General features: G+C 40.8%; 1 protein-coding gene across 1 annotated transcript in view; it reads right to left on the bottom strand.

Annotated features, from left to right (window-relative positions):
* Positions 1-5,025: 5,025 nt before the first annotated feature.
* The window catches only part of znf385c (zinc finger protein 385C), a gene marked incomplete at both ends in the record, with an annotated part of 88,440 nt that continues 83,465 nt past the window's right edge, over positions 5,026-10,000 (bottom strand). The window contains 4 exons of the mRNA XM_079252451.1: positions 5,026-5,256; positions 7,840-7,929; positions 8,475-8,573; positions 9,847-10,000. The exon at positions 9,847-10,000 is cut by the window's right edge and continues 34 nt beyond it. Coding sequence (XP_079108577.1) covers positions 5,026-5,256; positions 7,840-7,929; positions 8,475-8,573; positions 9,847-10,000 — 574 coding nt within the window. The remainder of the gene's footprint in view (positions 5,257-7,839; positions 7,930-8,474; positions 8,574-9,846) is intronic.

Genomic DNA, 10,000 nt, shown 5'->3' with positions numbered 1-10,000 from the left:
AAACCATGTCTAATGAGATTTTGACCAACAGCAGATGGATAAACTGAAGAACCACATGGATCGTTCAGGTTCTGAATCAGGTGTTGATGGATTTGTTTGCCATTTCATCAGATACTGTTCGCCTGCAAGATAGTTTTCTCGGCCTGCCACTCGTTCTCTCTTCCACTTGCCTCAAATACATTAAGGTCACACTGCACACCTTTCTGAGATGACTCATTTGAAATCACCTTGAGGACAAAATACTGTGTATACAGCTATCAAAATCTCTGGAATTTTCTTTTATAGGTGCAACTAAAACATAAGGGAAGTCGTGATGTGTAATGGTGCTCATAACATATGTATTTTATAATGGGGTCTTTGTCTGTACGTACATGTCTGTACGTACAACAATCATGAAGGTTCTTTTTTTTTGCTGGAATAATTCACAGGATCAGTGAACCAAAACATCATATTTCTCTGTCATAATAATGCATATAAAACCTACAAAAACAATGAAATCTGGCAGCTTGGAAACAAAATATAAAGAAATGATGGGTGACTCAAGACTTATGCACAGCATTGTAAGTACATCAGTATCTTATAGTTTAAAGTAAAGCACTTTAATAACCTACCTCCTGTTTGTTGCATATAATTACAGAATATTTATCTGCCGAAAATTTATCTGCATTTAGGGAAAAAAATAAATACAATAATACTTTTTAATGGCTATTGTCATATTAATACTTTTGAGCCATTTCATACATTATTTTGACTTTATTACTAATTTTAAATCTGCACTCTTCTATAAAATATGCTTATATTTAGCTATGATGTTATTCTAAATGCAAAAGTTGCATATTTTTATTAATTATGGTATCAAGACCAGTCCTGCAGAAGTCTTTCACATTATTTATATTTACCTGATCTTTTAATAAGAAACCTGTAAAACAGTTTTAATGTGGTGATTTATAATGTGCTAACAATGTAAGGTACTTTCATCCTAGAAGGAAATTTCAATGCTTTGTTTCAACAATGGGAAGATGTTTTGTTTTAACAAGGCATACACAGACGGTTATAAAGCGGGGTGTTTCTGAATGTGTGTTGTCCGACCGCAGCAGGAGAAAAGTGTGCATTTCCCTCCTTGTACAACATTCTGATAAGATAATGGATCTGAGCTCATGAATCAATACACAGGATACAGCGGTGTCGCAGCTCAGCAAGGTCATCGCGTCCCTCTGCCGTATCACTGGCTTCACTAAGTGCTGGGGTTTCAATGGCTTCCCTTTGATTGGCACCGCAGGAGGTGCTGGATTTGATGTGGCTTATCTTTGGTTTCCACAAAGCATGGGCAGGCATGTTGGCCAGGGGTAGAAAGAACAACATCAATATACATTTCAAGGGCTATTCTTCAAATAAACCAGAAAATTGGAAAATGAAAACAGAGCCAACTGAGCTAACTACATGAGTATCAAGAACAGCCCATAAAAGCTGGGTTAGCTTATCCCGTATGAGCGGAATAAACAGAAGAAAACACACAGTGGATGTCTGGTACAGGCTTGAGCTTCTGTTTCAAAATCCAGGCGGATTCATTCCTCATCTTCAAATCCTTCAGCAGATTGTGGAGCCCATTCAAGCCATTGTATTGATTGTACGCAGACTTATGAGAAAAATATCTAAATCATGACCGCCAATAACATATATTATTATCATTATTGTAAATCTTTATAAATGCAACAATCCCAAAGATTTTTCCTCTCCAGCATGTGTCCTGCAAAATAACAGAGGAGTGTTAGCCATTTCTCCGTCCAATGAGCTCCTCATTATGGTGAAAGATCCAAGAGACCATCTTCTGGGATGCTGCTACATTCACACACACACACACACACACACACACACACACACACACACACACACACACACACACACACACACACACACACACACACACACACACAGATACACATGCGTCATTCCATAAACATAAAAAAGCTCATTTGGTACAAGTTCTAAAAGCTTTATTTTCCAAAATCCATCCCTTCCTCTCTCTAATGTACAGCACTGTATTTTTTTATTTTCATGAACCCATCCATGTGTACAGCGTTTCCTGCTCTCTGGAGCTCTGGAGGGATACCCTGAATGGATGGTCGTGTTAGCTTCAGCTCATCCTGTCACCCCTGAGAAGGCCTGGTGAATGTGACTTTAAGATTTTGTCTAAAAAGGCCTTGAATTACATCAATAATTCAGTCATTGTCATCAAGGAGGAAAAGAAAAAAAAAAAAAAACTCAAAAAAATTTGTTTTAAATATTTTCTCTTGTACTTTTAAAAACATGTTGATAAAACCACGTAAAGACACAAAAAAATAAGAATAAAAGCATTATTCCTTTTCCTGTAAGCATACAGAGCCAACAATATTATTGTCTAGTCTCTCCTAATATAGCAGGTCATTATGATACAGATAACAATAGCGACTCTGGTAAAATCTCTATAGATACTCTAAGATTTCTACATATAATCTGCCTTCTCTAGATTCTTTATTTTAAGCAAACGTTAGTCTAAGTCCAGGTTCCCACTGAGCAATTAAAACAAATAAACAAACAGTGAAGATTAAAGGCTGGTTGGTTCACTGAGTAGTGCGACTGGGGGAGAATCACATTATTATGGCAGGGGGGAGGGGGGACCTGGTGGATTTACCTACACAGAAAGGTTTCGGGAGTCCTTAAAAACAGAAATGCACATTAGATGAAAGGTCTTTGTTGAAGCACTAGTACTGAATGGCAGTTACAGGGTTTTTCACGACAGATGGCACTGCTGCGTCACACACAACTACACACATTGTACAAATGCATAGGATTTGCTCCGTCACTGTAATTTAAGAGAACATGATTTGGTATGACCGTTGAAGGGAGGGTGATGGGTACGCTCCAAGTCCTTCTGAGGCCTATAGCCAAGAGTTTGTTTTGGTGTTACGGAGGGGTAGATGTCAGCAGATCTCCGTCGTGGGAAGGGGGTTAGTCGACACATGAGCACAAACAGTAAAATGACAGTCGATGCTGCGTTTGTGACACTTCCAAATAGCTCGCCTCCGATGTAAGAACGCTCAGCGGAAGCCGTACGAGGGTTTTAGTGCTCCACTAAGAAGTGAAGTGGTAAAGTCGCATGGCGCTGAAGCACCCTGGAACATCTCAGCCCACAGTCGCAATATGTGGAGACTGACCGCGAGCATCAAGCATCAAGGGCAGCACTGGGAAAACCTATTATTTCAGCTCCTTCTTCACCGACAAATCAGAATTGGCCCTTGGTTGTGTTGGGGTACATAACACATTGTTACAGGAGTTTACAGTAGAGAATAGATAAAGCCATTGATACACTGAAAACACACCATAAACATACTAAATGTATTGCTTTAAATGTGAGACTTGTCATAGTCATAGATAAACCATAATGAGATCATTCTCACCTGATTGTTTGGTTTTTTTTTTCCTTTTTAGTTTGTTGTTTTGTTTTTTTTTTCTTACAAAGCAAACTTTTCAATAAAACTGACATGGGATTGTAAAACATACACCTACAGTAACTAAAAAGATGAACATCAACACAATATTCATTGCTTTTGCAGGTAAATCAGTTTTAAGGTGCTTTTTAATGTGGTTGCCATGGCACTGTGCTTTGTTCCCTCCCACGCTATGCGCAGACACTGCAACAGGATGTCAATCAAAATCTGGCTGAGCAGCCTTCCCACCCACTGCCATCCAAACTTTTTTTTTTTTCTGATCAAGCTCTGAAATCCCATCAAATCTTCAAGTTATCCATTGTGTCTTCATTACGTGTGTGATGGTGTGTGCTGCGAGTGGCGCTTTCCCCTGCTCCCCATCATCTCATGCTGAGATAACGCCAGAGAAAATCAAGGGCGACAGTGAGGTGAAAGAAGGAAGGATGAGAAAAAAAAAAAACAATGTCATTTTGCAGAGTGAGAGACCCAGAGCTGCAAAAATGTTTTTCATGGCACTTGCTTGGCAAGAAAACATGATGTTCCAAGTTTGCATGAATTGATGCAGTGGAGCAAGAAATCATTCTGAAGACAGATTTTGCGAATTGAAACAAAGTAAAGTTGACAAGCTGACCTTTTTGGGACCTTAATGAGTGCTTAATCCTGGGGAAAAGACTAAGAAAAAGAAAAAGAAAAAAGATCTGGAGGGCTGTGACTGTGGCCGTGACTCAGAAAGGGAAAAAAAAAAAAAAAGACACGTTTGATGTTAGAGTCAAGGGCTGATTAACACTTTTCAATACTGAGTGTGCATAACAGCATTAATGACGTTTTAGCATAAAGACATATCAGTATGTAGCTACAGAGCAACAAACCGCCCACAATGAGGAGTCACTTTTTTCTTCAGAGGCTTTACGTTACAAAGGGGTCACTGTGCAAGGTCTTTTTTTTTTTTTTCTTTTTCCTTCACAATTATCATATCCATAGTGTCATGTGTCAGCATTCTTCAAACTTGTTGGCTGAGCGCGCTGATCAGTGAGACTGGCTCCTGCAGCCATACAGGTATGGCTTAGATTCAACTGACCTACCAGGACTGTTCATCATACCTCCAAACATATGAGTTAAAAACATTTTTATAAGAGCATCAAGTAAAGGGACCTTATTTTGTGGCAACCACACTAAACATACATCTACACTTTGTCTATATTTGTTCTCTAATAAATTACACATTAATATTCATAATTTAAACCATGTTGACCCATGAAATGGCTATAAAAGCGGCCTCGTTTCGCCAGTCACTGTCTGGAGGCCTGTTTTGCTCCTTAGGTCATTATAAGAGGAGCAGAAAGAAGGCATGATGGGGGATCTTGGCCTTTATGATCGGAACAGCTCCCGAGCCATCAGGCCTGGTGAGCAGCAGGACTTGTGCACTCTTCCCATTTTAAGTCAGGCGGCTGCATAGTTTGCGTGTGGCCTTCGTTGTGTGGGTCACACTGTAAAGGAGGGCCTTGGGTTTGATAAAGGGACAAAGGGGAGGAGCTCAGCTGGGAGGGTGGTTAAGTCCTTAATATGGGGAGAAGATGATGGGTGTGTGTGTGGCCCGCAGCGGCCCCGGGGCTGGCCGGAACAATGCGGGGCCCAGGAATGGGGTCTGGATGAAGGTGGTGGTGCCCACCGGGTGGCGCAGAGCCAATGGGTTAGTTGCCACTGTGCACAGAGTTGGCGGGGTGAGGGGGCTGGGCAGGAAGCCAGTTGTCAAACTCTTGGTCAGATGCTTCTGCAAGGCCAGTTTGGTCTGGAGAACACAGGAGGGGGAACGGTGAGAAGCAAGAGAAGAACACAGTGAGGGCTGAACACAGTTACTGGGCAAACATGTTTCTCAAACATATGGCCCTTTCACTTTGACATTTAGCTGCAGTAGAGGAATATGCAAAACACCACTGAGCAAATTACATTTTCTTCTTTTCAATGATTTGCTCACAGGTGTCAAAACTTGCATATAACAATAGACGACAGACTAAACCTGGGACTACAGCATGGACACAGATGTTTCATCATTATCTTGCAGAATGTAGCTCTAAAGCTCTCCACTGTTAAAAGGATAGTTGCAATCTTTTTAACCAATGATGAAATGCTTTACTCACTGATCATGATATCAATGCATGGCACTGAAAGAGGCTCCATTAGACCTGGTGTTGATATGCATCCTGGATGATTTGAGCAAAAGTGGGTAAAGAAAGCTGTGAACTCATTTTGATTTAAAAAAAAAAAAAAGTAGGCTACATTCAGAAGTGATCACATGTGGCCACTTCTGAATTTGATCACATGCAAAAAAAGGAGTCCACATGAAATAATGGACTGCTCCCCCCCCCCTCAAAAAAACAAAAAAAAACTAAACTAAATAAATAAATAAAATTAGTAAAAAGCAGCACCAAAACTCACTGAGTAATAATTCAAAGTTAATAATCTGCTCTTTAAGGTTCAATTACCATGGAAGTGAACACAAAGTTGTACAAAGCTCTGACTCAGTCCTACTGGTCCTTAAAGCTGCATTTTAATGAAAGTTTAGAGCCGAGCTGCAGAAATTTATCTAAAAGTCGTACATTACATAAATTATACAAACTTGTTGATCTGCAGGTTACATCATCAATGGAGCTTTGCTGTTGCAGTAAAGCAAACTGTAGGAAATACACATGGTAACTATGCACTTAGCAGGACATGCAGAAAAGGATGCTGTTTTATTCAGTTCTAATTTACCGATATTTCCAGCTGTCCCCATTCAACACTGAATGGATATTTAGTTTTCATAACTATGCATGCAAAACATTAGCTGGAATAAGCTAAATCTGAGGAATAAAGTTAAAAGTTGAATCTTTCTGCACAGCTGCCATTACTGTACAAAGGAAGAATTTAACTTACTAAGCTTCACTATCACTTTGCCACTACATTGTTTCTTTCTGCTATATTAATTTTTGCTTTTTCCTCCCCATTCAAGCAGCTTGTTTTTCTTATGAATAGAAGGAATTAACACTGAATGTATCTACCATTTCACCAAAACATGAGTTCTGTTTGTTGCTCAGTCGGCAGCTGCCCGTGTGACGTACACTTCATGTTTATTTGCATACATGTTAGGTAGGTGACTGAGATCTGATCGCAAAAGATCACCAAAGACAAGTGGAAACGCATTTTAATGCAGAATGTGAACAAATTTAACTCAGGGCTCTCCGCTTTTGTTTAGATCACCCAGGATGTGCAACAATTCCAAGTCTAAAGGGCAAAATCTCAGAGTCGCTGCAGCTTGCATAGAACTGCTGCTTGCTCCAGATGCCTCGTTTGCAACCTCACTCCACCCACCCAAACTGCTCCTTTTCATACTGAGCCAGACGTAATCAATGCCATACCCATTGTCACTGACGTCTGCTCTCTTTTGTACTTGAGTGTACTGCTGCCCTTCCTGCATTAGGTTCTGCAGGTATATACAAGTGCAAGTGCAGGGAAGTCCCAGAAAGTCATAACACTTAAACATAAAATTACAGCAAATGCAAATAATCTCTGTGACCAAAGCGATCCTGATTAAAATGTCATTTTTTAAATGAACAAAAATTTAAAAGCCTACAAAGAATGAGACTTCAGCACTAAGGAGTGCTAATACTAAAAATGCCAATACTACAGCTACAGTTGAACTATCCTGATGTAGTTTTTGAGCAATCCCATGTTGTCTATTTGCAGGGTTGCTAAATTTGGCTGCAGTTTTGCAGGTTTTTCAATATGTCCCTGCAGCTTAAATGTGTGTTGGAGCTGCGACGCACTGACAACCTGCAAGATTGCTTCCCTCATAGGGCCATATAGAGTAGCCCTCACTTTTGCATGATAGCTGCCAATACTACATTACCAGTTAGTCTTAACAATGGAGATAACATGCTTTTGTCATCAAATTAATCACAAATGGATTAAAAAAACTTAATAAAAACACATCTGCGCTGCAGACTGCTCTATTAATTTCCCTCCTGAGAGCTTAGTCTGTCTCTGTTTCTTGCTAATTAGTTTTATTAAATCACAAATCAAATGTATTTTCTTCGCTAAACGAGAGACATTCTGCTCTGAATCATGGGGGCTTTTATGGTCATCAAGGACACAAATGTACCGTGAGTTCTGCAACATTTTTAAATAACAAAAAATGATCAGAGTGCAACTCTACTGACATCACTAGCAGTGAGTAAAATGCATACAACATAACATCAGAGCCATCTGATTCATGTAAACATAATCATGCCTGTTCAGTCCCTTGCTCTTAAGCCTTAAACCAGGCTTAAAGTTCAGCCAGCTGAGGCTCATGCCCTCCAATGCAATCCCAGTCTCAGCCTCTCCTGACACTGACCTGCGAGGAGAGGGAGGTGAGGTTATACTGGGTGAACACTTTCTTCACGGCAGACACAGCCCCGCCTGCATAGCCACTCCATCTCACGTTCTGAAAGGATGGAGGAGGAGGAGGAGGATGAGGAGAGATGGGATAGGTGTGTATATGACAGGAGCAGAGAAGTGATTAATCTGAAGTGCTGATTCAGGCGGCTGTTGTCAGAGCTGGACAGTGGGGAGAGCAGGACTAATTTAGACCTGTCCCAGCGGTAAGGGACTCACTGAGTGTAAAAGTGTGTTTAACCTCTATGACAGTGCAGGCACACAGCCATGCAGCTTCTCCACGATGGATTCTAGGAGCCCCTAAACAAAAATGCAATCTCTGCTTATGTGTTTTACTGCGTGTTTTGTCGGACTGAGATGAAATAAGTTAACTGCGACAGAGACGAACTAGAAAATGGCGTTTTTATTAGAATTACTTTACAAGTCAGACAGAATTTATTCCAGTTCTGGCAAATGTGAACATGATGTTGAAGCGTATCTGCTGGAAGGAAAGGGAGTTATGCTATGTTTGTCTTCCTTAAGTGTGCCTGTGTATGCATGCATATATGCGTGACAGTGCTTTGTGTTTGTCTGTGTCTTTATGCTGGGACTTACCGCTAAGCTGGAGCTCGGCTGGTTCTTGCTGTAGGGGGTAAATTTGGGTTTAGGGGGTCTTCCGGCCAGCCTATCCTTGTGCCTTCTGCTATTCATGTGCTGCAAAAACCAGTAAATAAATAAAAAAAAAAAAACATTAGCAGGCTAACAAGCATCTGTTGTAACACAGCAGAACAACTTCAAATGTTGTCTACTGAATTAATAATGGACACACGCCGAAGTGCACAGAAATGACATCACATTACTTTCCGGGGCTGCCGCACTCCTCCACTGGCTGCAGTACTTACAGGGTTTTGTCCTCCCAGGAAGGAGGATGTTTATATAAGACCAGTGGGATATGTTTAAGGCTGAAGCAGCCTGTGGGCTTCACAGCAGCCAGTATATTTTCTATTTTTCCCCACATTGCACTCCAGTATAGACAATCCCATCACACAGAAGTAGCAAAAAATGAACAAGAAAAGCAAAGAATATGACTTCCCTAACTGGGTATGAAGCTAATATATCCAGAATTAACACAAAAAATAAACAATATTCAATCGCTCAATGAATAGATAAAATATTAGATGATATTTGGAGTGATGGGAAAATAGAAGCTTGAATGTTTTCGGCACTCAGAATTTGCTTTCAGTGGGTTCATCCATGCGGTAGCAAACAAAACTGCAGCTCTGATTGAAACTCATGCACACATCCTCCATCACAGGGACGTTAAAAATGTCTCCTGGATGAAGTACAGTCTTTAAATGTCATTGTTCTTATGTATCACTCACCTACAAAACATCCTGGTTAGCTGTCATACAGAGCATTCCAGGTGTGTGTGTGTGTGTGTGTGTACTCAGTTGAATATGTAATATCAATCTCCTGGTGTCTAAGGTAATTGGTAAATATCTGAGCTGCTCTGTTTTCTGATTAATTCTGCGACCACATCATCTCTCTGTGGGGCTGAGGTAATTGTGTGCAACATTTTCCTCCACTGCCTGCCGTGTTTAGAGTGGGTATTTTTCCCTGCAGAGTCAACATCACTTCTACGCCCTTTTGAACAAAATCCTATCAGGTCAGCAGCGCTCGCTTGGTATGCCTTGACAAATCTGGAGGACTTCCCCGAGCCCCAGACTCCTTTCCCATCTCTCATTTTCATGCAGCACAAGAGGGATGGAGAAGTCCCAGAGTGTTAACACTTGTCTCTCTCCCCCCACCTTGTACATTACACCAGAAATTCTGCAGTCTTTGTAGTACTAAATGCTTCATAAGGTGATTTTGAAACGTGTGTTTGGTTTATTGACACTGTCTAATGAGCATTTTCTTCCTACTCCTTCATGTGAACACTTTCTTACATACTTTTATATATGTCTCATGATTTGAATATTTATTTTACCTGGCTCAGTTGGGTCTCAGAGTTGACAAAGATTTCACACACTTCACACTGGAAGTTCTTGCTGGGCACACCTACACTGCCTTTGCTGCCCAGCCGCTTGCTCTTGCAACCAGCTCGAGCTGCGACCACTTTCCCCCTGCGCCGTGGCAGAACA

The sequence above is a fragment of the Telmatherina bonti genome, assembly GCF_933228915.1.
Source record: "Telmatherina bonti genome assembly, chromosome: 14".
Classification (NCBI taxonomy): Eukaryota; Metazoa; Chordata; class Actinopteri; order Atheriniformes; family Telmatherinidae; genus Telmatherina; species Telmatherina bonti.
This window is presented reverse-complemented; position numbering and strand designations above follow the sequence as displayed.